Raw genomic sequence first — 22,067 nt, 5'->3', positions numbered from 1 at the left:
CCCTCCAGTGGTGCGCGCAGGCGGGAGAAGGGAGGGCGGCCCGGGCAAGCGAGACAGTTAAGGCAGTGTCCCCACCACACCCCCAGACTGGCCACGCCGAGCTGGTTCTTGTGACAGAAGGCCTTCTCGGAGGAAGAGGGGGCACAGCTGCACAGGACACCCTAGGGAGCCTGCGGGCGTGGAACTTTGCCAGGCGCACGGGAACGCGCGCCCTTCCTGTCAGCCTCCCGGGGCGCCAGGCTCCAGCGGCCCGCAGGGGGACAGCCTCAGTTGTGTGGGCTGGACCCAGTCGCTGGGGTACTGACCAGTCCTGGAAGGCGCAGAGGACGTGGAGTGGGGAGGCTGCGTCGCTATGTGCGAAGGGCCAGCCGGGCACGCAGTCCTCAGACCCTAGTCCGCACCCGGCAGGTCCCCAGGGCACCTGCTGCGCCCTCCTCGCCGCTCCCCCAACTTCCAGCCTCCCCACCTCAGAAAACTGCCAGTTCTCTCCCGCCCCCCGGCGCCCCTTTCCCAGGAACGTGAGGAGGCGGGAGAAGAGGAAGACCGGAAGGGGGTGGGGATGTGGAGAGACCGTCCCAGCCTTCCCCGCCCGCCACCCCCACCCCAACTCGGCAGCCGTCACGTGGTGCCTGGAGTGGGAGGTGGGGAGAAACGGCGAGACTTTTGTGGGTGCTCGGGATCGCCAGTAGTTCCTTCAGTCTCAGCCGCCAACTCCGGAGGCGCGGTGCTCGGCCCGGGAGCGCGAGCGCGAGGAGCGGAGACCCGCAGCCGGGAGCCCGAGCGCGGGCGATGCAGGCGCCGCGAGCGGCACCTGCGGCTCCTCTAAGCTACGACCGTCGTCTCCGCGGCAGCAGCGCGGGCCCCAGCAGCCTCGGCAGCCACAGCTGCTGCAGCCGGGGCAGCCTCCGCTGCGGTCGCCTCCTCTGATGCGCCTGCCCGCTCCTGGCCCCGGGACTCCGGGAGAATGTGGGTCCTAGGCATCGCGGCAACTTTTTGCGGATTGTTCTTGCTTCCAGGTGAGAATACCCAGAGGCCAGCAGTCGGGGCCAGGTGCGCACAGTCCATCTACCCGCCAGCCCTTTTGCCCCCAAGGCGCCCACCTCGGGGCCAGCCCTGCGTTGGGGCTGCCCAGCGGGAGTTGGCGGCCGCGACTGGTGCCCCGGGGCGCGAGGCTGGGAAAGTGTCCAAGTCCCGCGCTGCAGGAGGAGAGCGGGGAGCGGCGGGTTTGCCGGACTCCGGGCTGCAGCTTCTCGGGCTGCACCGTCGGGAGAAGCTGGGCTTGAGAGGAGGGAGGGTCCGAGCCGTGCTGGGATCTGGGCGAGGGAGAGGGGGCGACATCTCCCGAAGCCTGCCAAGTTGTGTGGCACCTCGGGAACCACGTGGGAGTGGCGCCGCCGACAGGTGAGCGGCGCGCGAGGCAGCCTGCGGCCACGCTGAAGCTGGGTTGAGGCGCTCAGAGTGCGATAGATGTGGGGCTGCGGGAGCGCGGGTAGTCGGGTCTAGACAGGAGCGCGTACGCCGAAAACAGCCAGGCCGAAGCGACCAGAGGCGCAAAGGTCTCGCGTCCTCTCTCCAGTTCGCCTACTGGCTCCCGACTAAGCTCTGCAGAGCTGGAACCCCGACCACCGACCCTAGCCGAACGGTTGTCCTGAAAGCCGGGGCCTGGAAGAAAGGGCTGCGGGGTCGGGGTCCAGGGTGCGCGCCCTCACAAACGCCCTTTCCCACCCTCTGTGGCCATCCGGGTCGCCGCGGGGACGGCCCCGGAGAAGGGCCGCCGACCCGGGCTCGGGGACTTGCTGCGCAGCAGCGCTTGGCGTCTGGCACCTCCACCCTTGTTCCCAGGTGGTCGCTCGGGGATCCTCAGAGCCCTGGCAGAGAAACGCTGATTTTAAAAATTAAATAAATAAAAACTGAAAAGACGTCTGCGAATGTAATCACGAATGGTGCCAAAATAGTAATTAAGTAATTTGTAACCAATTAGCAATTAGGCAAATTCTTCGGCTTAGGCTTGAGCTAACGCACGTCTCCAGAGCTACTTCGCTCTTGGGGTGTTACGGTCCCCACCCTCCTTTCAACTTCTTGGGAAAAGGCCTGGAGTGGTGTTGGATGGCTGCTTTGTGTCTAGAGCCGGGGTCCTTGGGTGGAGGACACTATTCCACTTTCTCCCATAGGACCCTAGGTACCCGCGCCGCCCCCTGCCGGTTTCAGCCACATCCAGCCCTACCCGGAGACCCAGGAGTGCCCCAACCCTGCCACAGGCCGGGAGCCGCCGCGCTCTGAGGCGTGGGATGGTCATGATTTCCGGGGTGGGCTCTGTGGGGGCCGGATCTGAACCCGACTGCGTCTGTCTCGCAGGCTTTGCGCTGCAAATCCAGTGCTACCAGTGTGAAGAATTCCAGCTGAACAACGACTGCTCCTCCCCCGAGTTCATCGTGAATTGCACGGTGAACGTTCAAGACATGTGTCAGAAAGAAGTGATGGAGCAAAGTGCCGGTAAGAGCCTGGCAGCCCTCCCCCTCGCTCTTAAGCCTGGGCTGTGGGGTGGGAGTGAGGGGGCCATTAAATAACAGGAAAAAGGACTGACTTTGATTTAATGCCCACACACTGGTTATCGCAGATTTACTTTTACAGTGCTGGGAAAATGAAGAGTTCCAAGTTACTTTAATCTCATTAGAGTTAATTACCAAGGCTTCTCCCCAAGGGTCTTGGGAGGGGAAGTGCATTTAAATTAGTGGCTCTCCTCTTTTTATTTACTCCCTTCATCTCCCTATGCTAAAAGCTGATGGAGGTAGAAAATATATGGCTAACCAGCCCTGGCTTGGGCAACTAGACAGTAGTAGCCTTTGAGCATTGTCAGCCTGAAATATGGAGCTAGCTGAAGTTCCCAGAGGTCAGAGCTTGAAAAATGTGTTTTGTCATAGAGGCACACCATATTTCCTTGAAGAACACTACAGGATCTTTATTTAATTTTAGAACTAATGCATCAACTTCCAGGCACAAATTGCCAAGATCTTTCAAAGGAATGCCGTTCTCAGCCCTACCAGCTTAGCTGCTGGCTGGCTGAGAAGAAGGCCTGAGCATCCTGTGAGGGAAGGGGGGTCTTGTGGGATAGCCCTCACTCCCTCTAGTTGACCAAGAATCTTCTTGCTGAGGTAGAACTTTCCAACCCTCTCCTCACCCCCTACCCCAGCTGTCTTATCAAAAGTCAAAGTTCTCCAAAGTATATCTGGAACTTTGGGAGAATAGGTAGAGCTGTTACTTCGGTTTCAAGGTCAAAACCATAAACACAGACCTTGCCATTTTAAGGATATTAAAAAGATGGGACATAGCATAACTTGGTGGCTGATAGTGAATGAACCAAAGCCCCCAGTTCCTTTAGTTCTGTGAACTGCCTGCAGAGCCCGGTGAAGTGATTAGAACTGTTACATGATTCCCTTTACCCACTGGCAAATCAATGCAAGGACTCTAGTTTTAAAGCCAACACCTTGGGAAAGTCGTTTCTTCTCAGAGAAGGGCCCGGAAATGTCGTATTGGTATCCTCATGGTTATTTGGAAGGCAGATGTTAGTTTGTCACTGTGCTGTGTTGTGGTCTGTGTGCAGTTGTAAGGGCTGGTTTTTATAGGTCATTATTTGTTGCACCAAAATCACTCTTCTGGGAAGCCTGAGACATAGTGGCTCTCAAGGGTAACTTGTCCTGAGAAATGCGGTAAACATTATTTTGGCACATGGGATTTGGGCTATTAATAATGCAAAACAAAACAAACTTGGCGATAATTCTTTAGTTATGATTGATAGGGATAGTTTGAACAAATGGGTTTTTTTTCTGCTTGTGTTTCTTTCCTGCGTTTTACCTGAGCAAAGAATTTACTGCCTTTCTACCAGAGGGACTGCTGTGATTTTAGTCAGAATTACTGTTAACACTTTATTGTTACGTTCAAATATTTGCAGCTTTCTTGAGACAGTAGTTTAGAGCCAGACAAAATGAGAATGTACTGTGGACACATTAAGAACTTCTTCAGCGTCCACAAGGCCACTGCTTACCTGGGTGTCATGTTTTATCACCTAGGATATGGTTGAGAAAGGGATGTAAGCTAAATTTGAGTCAGAAGAGGTCCTTTTTCTGAGACACATGTCTTCTTCTCTAAAAGTGTGTCTAAGATGAATACCACACACTCTATTTTCAAAATGCTGTTTTTCATCTTGCTTCATTCTGTCCTCAAAACCACTCTAAAAGAAGCAGAGCAGGCATTTTAACTTCCATTTTATCCACAGAAACCTCAGCACAGTCTTCAAGTGCCTGGCCTAAGGTTGCTCATTTTCTATAAGCTCAGGCAGGGTGGGTACCTTGTCTCCAAACCAGGCCCCTCTGGCCACAGGTCACAGACCAACAGGTAGAGACAGAATCAAGTAATAAGGCCATTTCAACTGTGAAGTTTGACAAACAGAAGCAGTTGATGAACTCGAAGGAAAAGGTTATGAAGGGAAGGATGCTAGGTCGGGGTGTGTGCACATGGAAGCAAGGCATTCTAAGCCTAAACTCCATAGAAACAAGCCAAACGGATTTGTTTCTGCATCAAAAGAGCAATGTCCAAGGGGGGCCTTATACCTCCAAGGCACTTCCATTTTTCTGTCCATGTACTTATTAGGGACCAATTTAATTTTTGCCAACAAGGATAGAGAGTAAACCTAAAACTTTAAGTGAACACAGTTGTAGTATAATCATCATAGTAACAAGAGCTAACTTTTGTTGAGCGCTGGAGGCGTCTGACTCTTTTCTGTGGGTTGTACGTATAGAATCTCATGAAATCTAGTGGTCGTCTTTCAAGATCTTGTTTCCTCATGCCACAGCCAGTCAGCATGTAATTCTATTACATGGTCAACATCTTCTCTCCAGAGAAAATAATGCCTGTTAAATGATGCTATTAAGAATTGAAGTCAGAATTTCCTTTAAGTTTGATCAGTAACAGATGTTGTCCTGAGAATCTCAGCATACTAGAGCTGGAAGAGCCCAGTGACTCCTAGTTAAAGATGCATGTTGGAAACTTGCTGGGAGTTTTGTTCAACTCCACATGCCTGGGTCTCTGCTTAAAGAAGCCCATTTCATAAATCTGTGGTATATCTGGCCATGGGTCTTTTATAAACTTCCCAATGACTCTGGGGTGACCCAAGTTGAGAACTGATCTGGACAAAACTTTTTGTGTTATAGAGGAAGAAAGCAAGGTCCAGGAAAATTAGATGCTTGGTCCAAGTTCACCGGCCAACTGTTACTAAGAGGCGCTTGAAGCCTGCTTCTCAGGCCAACACCTTTGCTGTAATACCACATGGCCAGCATGTCGTAAAATATCCTGCCAGGTCTGCCTGAAAAGATAGTCCAGGCAAAGTTCAAAGAATTTGGACCATTTTTCATATCCACCAAGTCCACCTAACAGTCCAGGTAGACAGGCCATGAAGTGGATGTCAAAAGAATCTGAGAACCAACCAGTGAGATTTTTAAGTTTGAGTGCTATGTGGACTGGCATTTTTTCATAGGTATAGAAAAACCAGGGCTTTAAATCGACTAAGAAAATTTAATGAACTAAGCCAGTCTGACATTAAGCAGTAATGAAAGGTGTTCTCTTCCCAAAAAATACCAGCCATGCAATATGTATAGGCCTTCAGTTTTCTGGACTAAGTCTGCAAACTCAGCTCTTAAAAATTTTGAGGCAGGTACATTTAATTTTCCATTGGGAAGTATGTTTGAAATTAACCTTTACCTATTCCCCAGAGTGACATTCCTATTAGGTGCTGAGATTATTATCCACCACTCTTGTTCCCTTTGGTCATTTCTGGAATAATAAGGGACTGGCTGTGGGGAAGGGAAGGTTCACTTCAACTTCTTTCATTGTCCTTACTAATTGATATTTAAATATTTGCACAACGAATGACTTGTTCTCACTAGCTCTGCACTTAATGAGTTGGTGTCTATTTACTAGCACCCTTGATAATGACACTTCTTTTGCTCTTGCTTGTCATTGCACTCTGCAAAATATTTCAAATATTGATTTTCGTTTCAGAATAGAAGCCCCCTCCAGTATGAATTTTTAAACCAGGGAATAAAGAATGTGAATTTGCATTTGTTTGACAGTGCAATCTTGTAATTAGAGTTTTTCCTCTTGACTAGATACAGTGAAAGGGGCATAATTTAATTTTTATAGACTAGCCAATTTCTGCCCTTAGTAAAATATAGCTCTGTCAGTGAGCAAAATGTTACAGGTTCTCCTAAACCTTATTTAAAATTTAAATGCAGTATATTGAGAGAAAGTTCATGGTCTGAATCAGTAACCTAATCGATCTCTTCACCCATCCTTTGCAGCATGCATTAATCTATTTGTCTGTTTTGCAATACAAGAGTTACTGATTTATATGCCATGTTGCGTCTACATTATGGCTGTGTAAGTAATGGCTATTTTCCTTTTGGATTAGTTAGTTGCTCATTAAGCTGGGCAGGGACTGCTTCGTACCTTGGATAGTTTAGTTTTATACCTTATTTTCTCATGAGCTAACTAAGGGATAGCAACAGAGGACTAGATGTCGCAAAACTGCTTGGTCATCCACTCTTAATAGAAAGAAGTGGAAAGTTAACCACAGCCTGTGTTTTCTTAAGTCTATGTCTGCTTAATTTCCCCAAGAGCTAAAATAATAGGCTCTAGTTTGGCCTTGGGATGGGCTTGGCAGGAATGAGGCCCAGTGCTCATCATAGTCCCTTTATTCCTGTATTCCTGTCATAGTCCTTTCATTCCTGTATTCTTTTGAGTGCATGCACTCAAGCTCAAATGCCTGTGCGCGCTCATATGCACACGCACACACACAGTCATATATTTGTGTGTGTGGACATAGCTTTCCATTTTTGCTTGTATACATACTTGCATATACCCACATATGCAATGCTTGTAAGAAAAATGAAAATATTGAGTAACCTTTACAGATACTGAAATTGCTTAATCCATGCTATGATGTAGGCATGAAGAACATTTTCTAAGATTTTTTTATTTTTGCAGAATGACTTTGTTTGAAGTAGCAGGGGTCTCTGTTAATCTCCCAGCGTCCTCCATTTGTCCCTGTCTCTCCTCCTCCTACCAGGCCTCTCCTGTTAGCTCTCTTTTAGACATCCCATCTGCAGTCCTTAATTTCTCACTGTTAACCCCATTTTGAATAGATCAGATGGGCTATGGAATATGCTCTATGAATAAAGTGAAAAACAAAAACAAAGTTCCACATTCTATCTTTGGCAAAGGAGACTTCAACAGCTTAAAAAACTTTAAAATGAGGCTGGGCATGGCGGCTCATACCTGTAATCCCAGCACTTTGGGAAGCTGAGGTAGGTGGATCACCTGAGGTCGGGAGTTCAAGACCACCCTGGCCAATGTGGTGAAACCCCATCTCTACTAAAAATACAAAAAATTAGCTGGGCGTGGTGTCACATGCCTGTAATCCCACCTACTCAGGAGGCTGAGATGTGAGAATTGCTTGAACCCGGGAGGCGGAGGTTGCGGTGAGCTGAGATGACTCCACTGCACTCCAGCCTGGGCAACGGTGTGAGACTCTGTCTCAAAAACAAAACAAAAAAAAATGAAAAACAAAACAAACCTTTAAAACAGATTTGGATATCAAAAAATACATCTTCATATATTAAAACCAGCTCTGCTAAAAGGGTTTCCATATCAACTTCAATGAAGTTAGGAATTAAACAGGAAGGGATTCTATTCCATGAATGTTCACGTCCCTACCTCCTTTCCCTTCCAGACGCTGAAAGAACAAACACCTTGCTCTTCGAGGTAAGACATTTTGCCAAGCAGTTGACCACTTAGTTCTCAAGAAGCAACTATCTCTTTCATGTGCCTTCTGAGGTAGTATTCAGAGGGGGAATATCAAATGTCTTTCCCTTGGACTCTCCCAGTGAGTGAAGTATTTGTTTATGTTAACTTTCCAGCTGAACAAGCGTTCAGTGCTGACCTCCCATCTCCATAGATGAAACATTTGAAGATTGATCCAGCTCTCCCATAACACTAATTCCTCCCACTACGATTGCATGAAAGCTGCTGTCATTGATGGTTTTCCTAATGAGTTTAAATAGAGAGGCTTCAAAGCTGGGGCAACTTTCCCAAGTGAAAATGAAATGAAGTATGAAAACAAAACATACCATTTTCTTCGAGCTTTGAAAAGGAAATCTGCCTCCCTTACATACTCCTGAAACAAAAATTCTGAATCTACAGCCTTTGAGAGAGACAGTGTACCCTTGCCCGCCCTACCTCTCTCCTGCCTGCCCTCCCTTCTTTCCTTCCTTCCTTCCGTCCGTCCTTCCTTCCTTCCTTTCTTCCTTCCTTCCAATTGACCAACTTAGGTTCTAATGTCCAAACTAAGCAAAGGTTTGTTAGCACACTGTGCAAAAGGACTCAACACTTCAACTCCTGTTTTTTACTTGTCCAATGGAAAGTGTATTGGCTCCCTTAGGGGAGAGAACACCTATGTTCTAGGTTCTTCACATTTGGTAACTTGAAAGAGTTTACTTAATATCCCAGGGGCTTAGCCTCCCCCCTTGTGAAATGTAGAAACAGGCTGCCTGTTTTCTTATGAGATACAGCAAGATAATGAGAAATGCGGTCAGTATAACCATCTTCAAGGAACCAGTGCTAGACATGGAAACCTGTCTTGATGCTCACCAAGAGTTGCCCCGTTCGCTATCCATACCTGCCTCCGAAGGGTGGCCCGGATATTATAGTACAGGTTACTTTGTACACTGTTTCTATATTTCTCAGAATAAGGGAGTCCTTGAATTCAGCCTTTAGTCCCTAATAGTATTATCCTCATAGTTAATTTAGAAGGTTCACAAAGAGATAATATCCCCACTTGATAGTTGGTGAATCTAAGACACAGAAAAGTTGAGCAATTTGCTAAGATCACACAGCCAGTGGGACAAGAATTCAAGTACCTTTCACTTCTCCAGGTTTTTTTTCTTTTTTTCACTATGGTGCCATTTTCTATGTTTTCCCTCTTTTTTGTATTTTAACAAAAATTTTATTGAAATATAATTCACCCTTTAAAGTACGCAGTAATGTGGTTTTTCGTATATTCATAGAGACGTGTAACTATCACCACTAGTTCAAGAACATTTCATCACCCCAAAAGAAACTTTATTAGCAGTCACCCCTCATTTTCCCCTTTTCCCAGCCCCTGGGAACCACTAATCTACTTTATGCTTGTATGGATTTGCCTATGCTGGACATTTCCTGTAAGTGAAATCTCATACTGTGTGGCTTTTTTTTTTTTTTTTGAGACGGAGTCTCGCTCTGTCACCCAGGCTGGAGTGCAGTGGCGCGATCTCGGCTCACTGCAAGCTCCGCCTCCTGGGTTCATGCCATTCTCCTGCCTCAGCCTCTCCGAGTAGCTGGGACTACAGGCGCCTGCCACCACGCCCGGCTTATTTTTTGCATTTTTAGTAGAGACGGGGTTTCACCGTGGTCTCGATCTCCTGAACTCGTGACTCGCCCACCTCGGCCTCCCAAAGTGCTGGGATTACAAGCGTGAGCCACCGCGCCCGGCTACTGTGTGGCCTTTTGTGGCTGGCTGCTTTTGCTTAGGATCATGTTTTATGGCTCATCCATACCACTTCCACTTTTATTTTGTTTTTTTATTCCATAAGTAGATGCCTCCTTCGTCTTGCTCGGGCAGATATCTAAAAAGAAAGCTCAGGTTTGGCAGTTCCCTACCTTATGGAATGGGATAGAATGAGGTGGAATGGGATGCAGTATGGCTGTGAACCTTAGAACTCCACTGGCCAATTAGCCAATTTGCTGAATTAAAGTAAAAACATGTGCCAAGAGCAAGCCATTCCAGTGAGCTTTCAGGAAAGGAATTGGTGTTCATCAAACATCTGCTTGGTGCCATGTACTGGACTGTCCATTCTTGCCCGTCTATTATATAATTCATCTGTTTTTCCTTGAGGAGATCTTGAATTAGTTTCTTTTAAACACAAGAATCCTCAGGCACATGGATGGGCTATTCTTGATGCCTCATGCCCCTGTTGGTGGTCCCAGATGCCCAGCTCCACATCTGGCCTCACTCTTAGGCCCCAGCCCTCAAGAATCCCACACCTCTAAGGCTAGAAGAGACCCTAATCTCTCTGGTCCACACTTCCACTTTACAGAGGAGTACACTGTGGTACAGAAAGGAGTTTTCTTTCCTGGGGGGCTTAAGCATCTTGATAGGTCCATTTCTCTCTCTTCCCTTGAGAAGGCTTGAGGGTAAAGCAGGTTGAGAGAGGTTCTGGAGAAAGGTTTTGGTTAAGGAGATCACATGCTGGCATGATTTGGTCATCTACAATGAATACCATGTCCATGCACAAGTCTAGCTTTCATCCCCCAAACCAAATCATTTGATTACAGCCGTTGTGTAGGCAGAACTCCTTACTCATTTAACTGTGAGACATATCTTTTCTTCTCTGTTAATTTTTTCTAGAAGACTAAGCTGGATTCTTCCTTGCTTTGTAGTTTTCATGGTGGTAGAAGTGACTGTATTTCAGGGAGCTGGAGCAAAGTTGCTGGTAGAAGACAATGTGTTTCCTACCCTGGGAACACCAAAAGAGGCCATACCTGTAACGTAGGATTTTCAACCACATCTGGAATGAATCAGCCAGCAAATAAAAGAACTAGGAGATGTGCCATTAATTCTTTCTAGAATTTGACTTGTGGCTACATCGTGATTCTGAAACTCTTTTCACAGGCCAGACCTGTAGGGCATGTTCTGTTATTAGTAAATTGCTTCCAATCTTCTGATTGCTTCCAACACTACAAAGCAAAGCAGGAGATGGACTGAATTAAGTGTTTTTTAGATAAGGTGAAACCATAGAGAGTTTGTAATAAATTGCTTTTTTAGAAGGATGTGTTTAAATAGAACAGAGCTATCGATTTCAAGGGGTTTATGACTTTGCAAACCATGAGCAGGATCAGATGCAAACATGATAAAGTGTTGTATTATTTTAAGGAAGTCGTGATACTCGGTCCAGTGCATTTCATTTCTCACTGGACATGGACAGTAGCTTTTTATGTTTTTCTATTTCTTGGACTTCTTCGTGAGCGCAGTGGAATGACTGGAGACAGTGCCGGAGGCAGGCGGCGCCAGGCACGCCATGGTCCATGCATGCTGCACACGGGTTGAATATGAATGTGCAGAGCAGTTTGCAATGCCCTCCACGGAGGCGTCTTCAAAGAGCATCAGCAGAAGCAGGTGTATTAAGTGACGCTGGGCAATGGGGTTTATGCACTGTTTTATTCCTTATGCAAAATGTAGCAAACTGCTTGGGTCTCCAGTAACTTCAAAGAACCTGTTCAGAAATAGCTAGAGCCTAGTGGGTTGACTAGTCTGCCACCCAGTGAAGACATCCAAAGTGGGAGTGCAAAGGGGTCTCAGCTCCAAAGCCAGCTCAAGATTCTCTCAAGAGTGTGCCTTCAAAGGGAAAGGCAGCTGATACGCCGGAGCCACACCTGGAGGCTGATGAGTTAACATTCTCTGAGAGGCAGGACAACTTTCCACTCAGCCTGTCACTGACTATTGCAAGGGAAAGAGGGATAAAGCAAGTCAGGAGACATTCTGCATAAGAGTGAGTTAAGATCCAGAAACAATTTCATCTTTGTTCAGTGTTCTGCAGCCAGCAGCTCAGTTTGCCTGGGATCACATCCTCTCAGTATTTTAGAGTGTATTTTCCTAATCAAATTGAACTACAGCTTCATTCACGGCTTTCATTTCTATGTACAAGATCCTGAAAGGATGCCGTTGGCTCTCTCGCACTCTCTCTTTTTCTCTCTGTACCTCACCTTCCCTCTATCTTACACAGACTCACACACTCACTGGTATGGAGACACACAATAACTATTTGCTGACTGTGTATATTGAAGAAATCAAGTTTCAAGCTAAAACAGATAGATTTATCACCATTTCAAAATATAGCAGAAATGAAGGAGCTTAAATGTTTAGCATAAGAAGAAAAATAAAGACAAGTTGAATATACCTTTTACTTTTTAGTTAAACTAGAAATAGCTGACTAATGCCTGTTAGTGATAGTTGTAATTTAAGGAAGCACTCTGAAATGTAATCCACCCCTGGTTTTATAGTTCTTTTTGTCAGCTTGCTTTTAAGGCTGACCTGACTTTGCTTTGAATAGGAGTGTTTTCAAGAAACACACACACACACACACACACACACCTCTACAACACCAGCTTACATGGTGGTTGAGGAAGCTGGGGTCCAGGTTACCACTGGCCAGTCCTCAGCTGGAACTGTGCTACCCTGGGAATTCAGCCTTGGTCATCAGCTCCCTTGGGAAGAAAGAAAATCCCCCCCACACGGTTTTATGCCCCCTAGTCCTCTCCCACACAGAAGATGCAAGTTACAAATACACACAGGTATGTTCCACAAGACACAGGCAGTTAGACTTTCAGCTGAGGGATATACTTCTAAACCATTCAGTTTGGGCAAATTAAACCACAAAGGGAAGCAAACAAACTTTGTTTTTACTCTCCTGCTGTCTGCTTTGCCCTTACACTGTTTCACTGGGCTCTAAGAATTCAACTAATTGCTTGAATTCTTGCCCCCTTTGTTGAATATCATTAACATCACTGTCATGATATTGACAAAACCTGGCATCATCCTCAGGTGGCAGGCCAAAGCAGCTACGGCTGCAACAGCTCCTAGGCATCAAGCAGCATTTTCCATCCCTTCATTAGTCTCTGGGGCAACACTTCCTAACAGAATTTACCAGCCGTTACTGCTGCCCCAGTCCTTTCTGTTCTTGCCTCCACCCTAGACCTTGCTTCCTGTATCACATAAGAATGTTTTTGGCTGCAAGTAGCAGGGACATAAACCATAAAGACATTTCTTGTTTATGTAACAAGATAGTCTACATAGGTGATCTTGGGGTTGCTCCCACAGCCCAGTGATGTCATCAAAAACCCAAACTGTCTCCATTTTTCTTCTTACTTCCCTAAGCACGTTGGCTTTTTGTCCCCAGGTTTCTTGCCTCTTGATCACAAGATGATCACTATATTCAGGTTCAAGGGAAGGGATAGCACCAAAGAGCTTTTGTCTTTAGCTTTGCCTTTTAATGAGAATACAAAGCGTTTCCAAAGTCCCCCCAGAAATTCTCTTTACATTGCACGGGTCAGATCACTGTCTCATGGCCGCTAGTAGCTGTCAGGGTTGTGATTGAGTGGTCAACAGTGATTGTCTGCCAGATCGGCTTTTGAGAAGTCCATGCACAAGATCAGAAAAATTCAACGCAGTGCCTCCAGGGACCCCCAGAAAAAGGACAGGGATAATTTTCTTTCCCGAAAATCACCATTATTTTACCTAAATTGAACGCTGAAATGTATAGTCAAAGGACCTTCATCCTGGATCACTGTCACCCTTTGGAAGAAAAGAAACACATATACTAACATACGCCCTGGACTTTAACACAAGATGTACATGACATTTTAGAATTCTAGTTCATTGAATGCTGAGATACAAAAGTATAACTAAATTTTAGCGTGAAGACATCATGTTCATGGTGACAAATATAAGGGTGCTTTGGGTTAAGTGCTTAGATGTTCTCAGTTCATTCCATCTGGAAGTCGTTATGCCACCAAGGAGTCTATCTTCCCTACATTTGGGTGAATTCGTATGCAAGAAACTGATTAAGAATTTTTGGGCCCCACTGTGTTAATCTCACCATTTGAGAACAATAATCAGAAGGACATCAGGGTTAAAAACGCAACAACACAGCTTCATAAATCATTGAGGGGCACTGTTAATACTGAGATAATAAGTCATAAGTATCTGTTCCCTCAATCCCCCATGGCAAGCTGGAGAACAAAGACACCAGCTAAGGGAAAGCAAGTGACTGCACAGAACCTTCCTCCCTCAGAAGGTTATAAATGAGCAAAGAAATCCAAGTCTAATGCAAGACTGAAGTAAAACCAACAACTGGCATCATACATTATGGGTTGGTTGTTTGCTTGCTATAATTAAGTTGACATCAGTGGTTAACAGCCTTGAAAATTAAACTCACCAAAAATCTTTGAAAAGGGTAATCAAAGTCCTCTGAATAATGAACTTAACATATCCCTGTTACAAGGAAAACAAATGCGTTCTTGGGTTATCTTATTTGATGTCTATTTCATTGTCGATGTGGCTGTTTTCAGAAACACGTGTATTTTTACCCTTAGGGATCATGGCAGCCCCTCAATATTATTCTCAATTTTCAGTTCTACCAGCTAGGCCAAGATGGGCTCAACATCAGTATGGACATGCAGTGTGGAACTTGGCACTTCCTTTCCTTTTTCCCTTTTTAAAATGAGTTGTTAGCATTCTTGTTGGGTTCCTGTGGCCATCTGCAACTCAAATGCAGGGGGCTTTTTTGGCCTTTAAAATATTCACATTCATGGCAAAGCAAAAGTACTTAAGAGCCAGAGCATAAAATTCTCCAGAAAAGAACTACCTTCTCGATCTTCTCTCTTTATTCCTGATAAACAGTGCCCATCGTGGCAGCAATGAGGCAAATGTATAGATAAGCCTCTACTTTCTAAGTCATTTCCATTAGAATGCAGAGAATGTCAAAATTCCTCACACAGTGTTCTTTCAGAGAAAAAAAAAATACTTGGATGCAGATCGAAGATGTTTTTTCTTGCAGTTTCTTTGAGCTCAGTGAAAATGCTTGTAGTTCATTCCAATTACCCATTCCCCAAGCATTTTTCTTTGAGGCACTGTTCCTAGTCCTACATAGAATATTTATTGTGATGTAATCATAACTATGGTGTAGTAAGTGTTGGTTATTTTTCCAGTAGGGAAAGATTAGTCTAACTCCCAAACAGGCATTCACACAAGTAGCAGTTTGCTGGAAAAGTTCAACTTTAAAGCTACATTGCATAACATGGGTAAAAAGCAATGGACTATTAAAGGCTCTGTTTAGAAATTTCTGTCTTTGTACCAGCAAAAAAGAGCAGAGGCAAAGGAAACTATTGGAAAAGACAAATGCATAATGGTCCACAGAGAGAAAAGAACTCAGGCTCCATGCCTCTGTTTTTACGACCATTGGGGCAGAGGTTAAAGTGAAAAAACTGGAAAAATAGTTTATTTTAAAAGCATACTTGTAGCAAGTCATTTGTAATAGAATTGTAGCTTCAAACTCTCTGAGATTGCTGAAAGTTGTATGTATATCTGTAGGGGAGTGGGGGTGGTGACAGATCTTCTTTTGGTCTCAATACAACCAAGAGGCTCAATACCTGTAGCAGAAAAAAACGTTAAATGATGACTGTTTATGATCCTCAAGGTCCAGGGGCTATTTGTAGGAGAAGATTAGTTTAGAAAATGCTTCTCGGCTGGGCGCTATGGCTCATGCCTGTAATCCCAGCACTTTGGGAGGCTAAGGCAGGTAGATCACGAGGTTAGGAGATTGAGACCATCCTGGCTAACACGGTGAAACCCCGTCTCTACTAAAAACGCAAAAAATTAGCTAGGCATGGTGGCAGGCGCCTGTAGTCCCAACTACTCAGGAGGCTGAGGCAGGAGAATGGCTTGAACCCAGGAGGCGGAGGTTGCAGTCAGCCGAGATCGCGCCACTGCACTCCAGCCTGGGTGACAAAGCGAGACTCCGTCTCAAAAAAAAAAAAAAAAAAAAAAAAAATGCTTCTCAATCCCCCCGAGAATCATGGCTTTAGAATTAAGTTCTAGGACACTGTGCAAACTGGGACAAATGGCACCTACTGGGATCTAATGAGTGCCTAATGGTTATCAACCTTCTTTCTCACTCAAATTCTAAGCAAATTAAGAAATAAAACAAGGAACAAGGCAGATGAGGCCTGACATATCACCATTGCTACTGAGAAAGGCTAAGTTGGAGGGAATAACTTGGGGATGGGGGTCAAATAAGCTTTCAAATTGGCATCTCCAAACCGGCTGGTTGACGCAATCATAGACAAGACCAGATATGGGAAGTTTCTTGCCCTGAGAAGCAGGGCAGAATACCTCTTTGCTATGAGTCACTCACTTTTGAGAAGGAACAGGAAAGGGATAAGCAGCGTGTGCCCTGTCTGTTCTTTCCAAATTTACCAATCAGACACATCACTCCACCTCCGTTAGGGCAGAGAGAATTAAAAAGGGACAGAGGGGCCGGGCTTAGTGGCTCACGCCTGTAATCCCAGCACTTTGGGATCACGAGGTCAGGAGATCGAGACCATCCTGGCTAACACAGTGAAACCCCATCTTTACTAAAAATACAAAAAATTAGCTGGGCTTGGTGGCAGGCGCCTATAGTCCCAGCTACCCGGGAGGCTGAGGCAGGAGAATCACTTGAACCTGGTAGGTGTAGGTTGCAGTGAGCCGAGATTGCGCCACTGCACTCCAGCCTGGGCAACAGAGCGAGACTCCATCAAATAAATAAATAAATAAATAAATAAATAAATAAATAAATAAATAGGAAAGAGGCCAGGAGTCACACTAATTGAGTTCCTTTTACATGGATGGAAGTTGAGACTGAAGAAAAAACATTCCTTCAGTAATATTCTCTTCTCATCACAATGAAAACCAGTCATTTCAGGAGCCTCCAAGCCCTTTGAGGCAAGAGTTAAGCAGTTAATAGCACAGATGGTTGGGGCTATGTCCGTCACCTACACACAGACTATGCACTCACCCTATTACTCATCAGCATGAGAGTGGCCAAGCTTTTTTCACTGCATTTGTTGGGGGTACGTGTAGCACAGAAAGAACATGTAGATTTTTCCCATATTCATACCAATTTTTTTTTTTTTTTTTTTTTTTTTTTTTGAGATAGGGTCTCACTCTGTCATGAGGCTGGAGTGCAGTGGAACAATTTCAGCACACTGCAACCTCTGCCTCCCAGGCTCAAACGATCATCCCACTTAAGCCTCCCAAGTAGCTGGGACCACAAGCAAGCGCCACCATGCCCAGCTCATACCCAATGTCTTTTTAAAAAATGTTTTATGTGGAAATAAATTGAGACTTACAGAAAAGCTGGAAAAATAGTGCAGTTTCTACATATCCTTCCCCCATCTTTGGCTAGTGTTAACATCACCACAGTATGATGATCGAGGCTAGGAAATTAACATTGGCGGAGTACTGTTAATGAAACCATGCTTTGTTTTGAGATTCCCACAGTTTTGCCTTTTTTTCTTCCAAGATCCTATCCAGGATCCCACGTTGCATTTCATTGTCATGTCTCCTTCTTCTCTAACCTCTGGCAATGCATCATTCTTTCCATGTCTTTTGTGATGTTGACACTTTTGAAGAGGACTGGTCCAGATTTTTGTACACTGTCCCTCAGTTCGGGATTGTCTGCTGTTTTCTCATGATCAGATAGACGTTTTGCATTTTTGACAAGAATCCTCAGAAGAGATGCACCCTTCTTAGTGCACTGTAGCAAGGGGTGCATGCTGTCAGTGTCTTACTGGTGATGTTAACTTTGATCACTTTTGATTCAGATAGTATCTGCTGGGTTTTTCCACTGTAAAGTTACTATTTTTTCCTTTGTAATTAATAAATAACTTGAGGGAGATACTTTAAAACTATATAACTACACTATTTGTCCTCCAACTTTGGCCGATAATATCAGTGTCTGTTGGTGGATCTCTCCCACATCAATTGTTACCATGGTATTCTAATCTTAATTTCTGTTTCCCTCACTCCTTCTGCATTTATTAACTGGAATCCTTCTGTAAGAAAAAGCTGTCTCTTCTGCACATATTTATTTACTCATTTACGTATGTCAGCATGAACTCATGGGTATTTACCTTATTGGATGGGGTTATAATCCAATACTATCATTATTTATTTTCTTGCTCAAATTGCTCCAGCTCTGTCCACTGGGAAGTTGGAAAGTCCAACCAAAACTCCAGCTTTGTCCACTGGGTCATTGGTCCAAAAAGGCAAACTGAGGCTTACCGAAGTGAAATGTGTTATCCAAGGAAGTGGCTCAGGGAGAATTCCAGTCTAGGTTTGTTAGACTTCAGGGTTCATGTTCTTTCCACAGGGTAAGGAATTATTTCAGAATTAGAATGAAATATGGACATGAGCTTCTTAATTTCCTCCATCCCACTAAGTAGATGAGGATCTACTTAATGATAAGGCCATTAAAGGAGAGGATCGTGGCTTCTAGAAACTCCAGAGCTTGGTGAAAGAATAGAAAACCCTGATCTTCAAGCACATTTCTTTACATTCCAACATTGTCAGTCATTCTTCTCAGGTCATCTTCATGGTGAAGCTATTAACAATTTCAGTTCATTATTGAAACTTCCATTGCTTACTTTGTGACCAAATATATGGATTCGCCAACTATGAATGGAATTTTTGAGCCTAAAGTGGTTATTTCAACAGGTCAAGAAATAATATATCAAAGGAAGAACTTGGCAATGAACATTTATTTGAAAATGGTATTTCTAAAAGAAACAAAATCAGTGATTTTTTTTCTTCTCATTGTCAAGTATTATGTTTTTAAGAAGATGTATAAAACCATAACATTTCTGAAACTACAACTAGAAAATTATGATTAAGTCCAGAGAGGGAAAAAGTTACCACATCAAAATTGATCCTGTGCACCAAAAGGCTTCGCCTATCTTTTCCTGTTTTTCCATCAAACTGAGCTGTTTCCCCTGCTAGAATGTAGCCCCTCTCTCCATTACTGTGGATTCCAAGCCAACTGCAGGGTTTGGGTCTGCTATGAAGGGCAGGCTTTCTGTAGAGACAGTTCAGGTTTTTTGTTTTTTTTTTTTTTTTTTTTTTTTTTTTTGAGATGTAGTCTTGCTCTGTTGCCCAGGCTGGAATGCATTGGCATGATCACAGCCAGCTCACTACAACCTCTGTCTCCCAGGTTCAAGCTATTCTCCTGCCTCAGCCTCCCGAGTAGCTGGGAATATAGGGGCCTACCACCACACCCGGCTGATTTTTGTATTTTTAGTACAGATGGGGTTTCACCATGTTGGACAGGCTGGTCTCAAACTCCTGACCTCATGATCTGCTGGCCTCCGCCTCCCAAAGTGCTGGGATTACAAGCATGAGCCACTGCACCCAGCTGAGACAGTTCAATTTTAATACATTTTAAAACAAGGAGATAAGATTCTACAAATCCTATAAAACTAGCAAAGACCTTTGATAGAGTAGCCTTGACACACGTGGAACTTAGAGACCCTTTTTGATATTCCTCCCAAAGCAAATGTTCTGAACTGTGGTGGCTTTTCTGATGTAACTGTAGAGGAAAGATTGGGTGGAAGCGATCGATTTCATAATGTAAAGATGATCAGATTTTGACAGAACAGAGGTCAGCAAGCTACAGCCCTGCGCCAAATCTGGCCCACTGCCTGTGCTGTGACCGAGTTGTGTTGCCCCCCCAAAATTCACCTATTGCAGTCTTAATCCCCAATGTGATGGTATTTGGAGATGGGCCCTTGGGAGGTAATTAACGTTAGATGAGGTCAGGAGAACAAGGCCCTGGCCTGATGGGAACAGGGTCTTTATAAAAGAGGGAGATTCACCTGGAGAGAGAGGGAGAGCTTGCTCTCTGTGCACATACAGAGAAAAGGCCATGTGAGGACACAGAGAGAAGGGGGGTACCCACAAGCTAGGAAGAGAGCCTTCACCAGAAACCAAACTTCCTGGAACCTTGATTTTTAACTTGCAGCCTCCCAAACCATGAGAAAATTCATTTCTGTTGTTTAAGCCACACAGTCTGTGGTATTTTGGTATGCCAGCCTATGCAGACTAATGAAGTGTATTTCTTTTTTTTTTTTTTTTTTTTTTTTTTTTGAGACGGAGTCTCGCTCTGTCGCCCAGGCTGGAGTGCAGTGGCGCAATCTCGGCTCACTGCAAGCTCCGCCTCCCGGGTTCACGCCATTCTCCTGCCTCAGCCTCTCCGAGTAGCTGGGACTACAGGCGCCCGCCACCGCGCCCGGCTAATTTTTTGTATTTTTAGTAGAGACGGGGTTTCACCGTGGTCTCGATCTCCTGACCTCGTGATCCGCCCGCCTCGGCCTCCCAAAGTGCTGGGATTACAAGCGTGAGCCACCGCGCCCGGCCAATGAAGTGTATTTCTGTAAATAAAGTTTTCGTGCAACAGCCACACCCATTTGTTTATGTATTGTCTGTGGCTGCTTCTATGATGCAGTATCAGAATCCAGATATTGGATTCTGACAGCATTTGGCCTGCAAAGACCAAAATATTTGCTTTCTAACCCTTCACAGAAAAAGTGTACCCACCCCTGGAATAGAAAGTTACTGTATACACTGTAGGTTTTGAACATGAAAAGCCACCCCAGTGGGATATTAAAGGGCCAAAGGGAGGAAACCGTCTTAGTGTGCAGTAGCCCAACTAGCAATGTCACCTGCAGGAGTGTCCTGGACTTCTCACCTGGTCACCCCACCTATGAGCTCAGTCATGTATAATGAACACATATGCCCTTGACAGTTGAGTCCCTGGAGGGCAGGTACATGGGGGAAGCCTGTCCTCTAAGGGGGCTGATAGAACAGGTCACTTGTGACAGTGGGGTTAGAAAGGAAATGAGTGTGATGAAGAGCCTGGGAAGCAATGAAGAGGAAATGGACTCATCTCTCCCTCTCCATAGCAGTGGATCATCAGAGGGTGTCGGAGGCTTCCCCAAGTCCCAACCACAGAACGGGAGCCAGGTTGTAATGTATAATGAAATCTTTGCTGTTAGAAAAAAAATACTTCTTGGATAAATTAAAACTTGCATTTATAGTCTGGATGTGCTCTCTCCCTACCCAGTACAATAATTTGGAAGTTTAGGTGACCTGTGTTAGAACCACCTGTAAGTCCTTCTGGGAATCTGTATATTTAAGGAATACCCAGGTAATTCTTCTGCAAGGAATGAATGCCTGGAAAGCACCCCTTGAGCAGTTCTTCCATGGTGGAGGTCTAACACTGCGCCCACCTGGGGACTCGGTGCACCTTCGCTAAGGGACTGCCTTTAGTGAAGTACATGGCAAGGAACTTTGAGGAAGAAGTGTTGTTTCCAAAAGGATGGCACTGCATCAGTGACTTGGTACACTAAAGAGTTTTTGTACCTGTCTGCCGCCAGACAGGTCAACCTTCAGGCTTCTGGGTCAGAATGCTGGCCTGGGAACCATGTTCTAACTCTCAGTAATGTGGAATTCCAAAGCTGAGACCACTGCTGCACCAGACTTATTTCTAGCAAGGTTGTTGCAGGTGCTTTTTATTCAGCCCACTCAAGCTGTGGTGACCCAGTTGTGTGTTAGGAGCAAGCAGAAAGAGCTGGATTCAAACAAAGAGAAAACACCATCTTTCTTCTTTCCCCCGTGTAATCAATAATTCAGCCCTCTAAAGCAAGCCAGATGCCTGATGAAATGCTTGCTGCAAGGAAGAAGACAGGGGCCATTCAGCACCCACATCAACTTCTAAAACTTCTTTCTTTCTCCCTCCCTCTGCCTCACCTCCTGGCTTGCCTCTGGTCTTCTTCCACCTAAATGCAAAACTAATTCATCTGCTAAGAAGTGGCCCAAATATAGTCCAAGAGGAACAAGGATAGAGTGTTTAAAGCTATGGGGGAAAGTGGAGTCAGTAATTTTAAATGTCAGCAAATCAGTCTTTATTGACATTACCATCCCATCTGAATTCAGTGACATAGTGTATGTGAATTCAATCAGCAACTACTTGTATGAATGAAGGGCATGAGTCAGAAAATGCTCCATGAAGCAACCCACATCATGGGATCTAACTCACTTGCTAAAGGCTTCATATAATTCATGGCTTTAAAAAATACATGTGTATATATGTGTATATATGTATATGTATTTTATATATATACACACGCATATACGCATTTTACTTCACATTGTCAAATTGATCTTAAATGGTGTGGAAACAATCATCTGCTTGAAGTTTTTCTATGACATTTATTAAATTATTAAATATAATGGACATTTGCTGAACATTTACCAAGTTCCAGGAATTATTCTAAGTGTTAGGGATACAAAGACTTTCTAGTGACTGATATTTGGGGAGTTACTAACA

At 44.8% G+C, this 22,067-nt stretch overlaps 1 protein-coding gene and 1 long non-coding RNA gene across 3 annotated transcripts in view; one reads left to right on the top strand and one right to left on the bottom strand.

Annotated features, from left to right (window-relative positions):
- Positions 1-620: 620 nt before the first annotated feature.
- LYPD1 (LY6/PLAUR domain containing 1) overlaps positions 621-22,067 on the top strand; it is a 30,391-nt gene continuing 8,944 nt past the window's right edge. The window contains exons 1-3 of one of the 2 annotated variants that reach the window (XM_055260758.2): positions 621-838; positions 945-1,016; positions 2,356-2,493. In XM_055260758.2, the coding sequence (XP_055116733.1) occupies positions 790-838; positions 945-1,016; positions 2,356-2,493 (259 nt within the window). In that variant the 5' untranslated portion in view covers positions 621-789. Of the gene's footprint in view, positions 851-944; positions 1,017-2,355; positions 2,494-22,067 lie in introns of both variants that reach the window. The other variant, XM_055260759.2, reaches the window with a different exon arrangement.
- On the bottom strand, positions 12,035-14,939 carry LOC129471827 (uncharacterized). The gene is made up of 3 exons (XR_010118737.1): positions 14,082-14,939; positions 13,382-13,438; positions 12,035-12,351 (listed from the first exon to the last, which is right to left on the bottom strand). It is a non-coding gene; the product is annotated as an uncharacterized lncRNA (long non-coding RNA).

The sequence above is a fragment of the Symphalangus syndactylus genome, chromosome 22, assembly GCF_028878055.3.
Source record: "Symphalangus syndactylus isolate Jambi chromosome 22, NHGRI_mSymSyn1-v2.1_pri, whole genome shotgun sequence".
NCBI classification, from domain to species: Eukaryota; Metazoa; Chordata; class Mammalia; order Primates; family Hylobatidae; genus Symphalangus; species Symphalangus syndactylus.
Note: the sequence above shows the minus strand (reverse complement) of the source record. Positions and strands in the feature narration are given on the sequence as shown.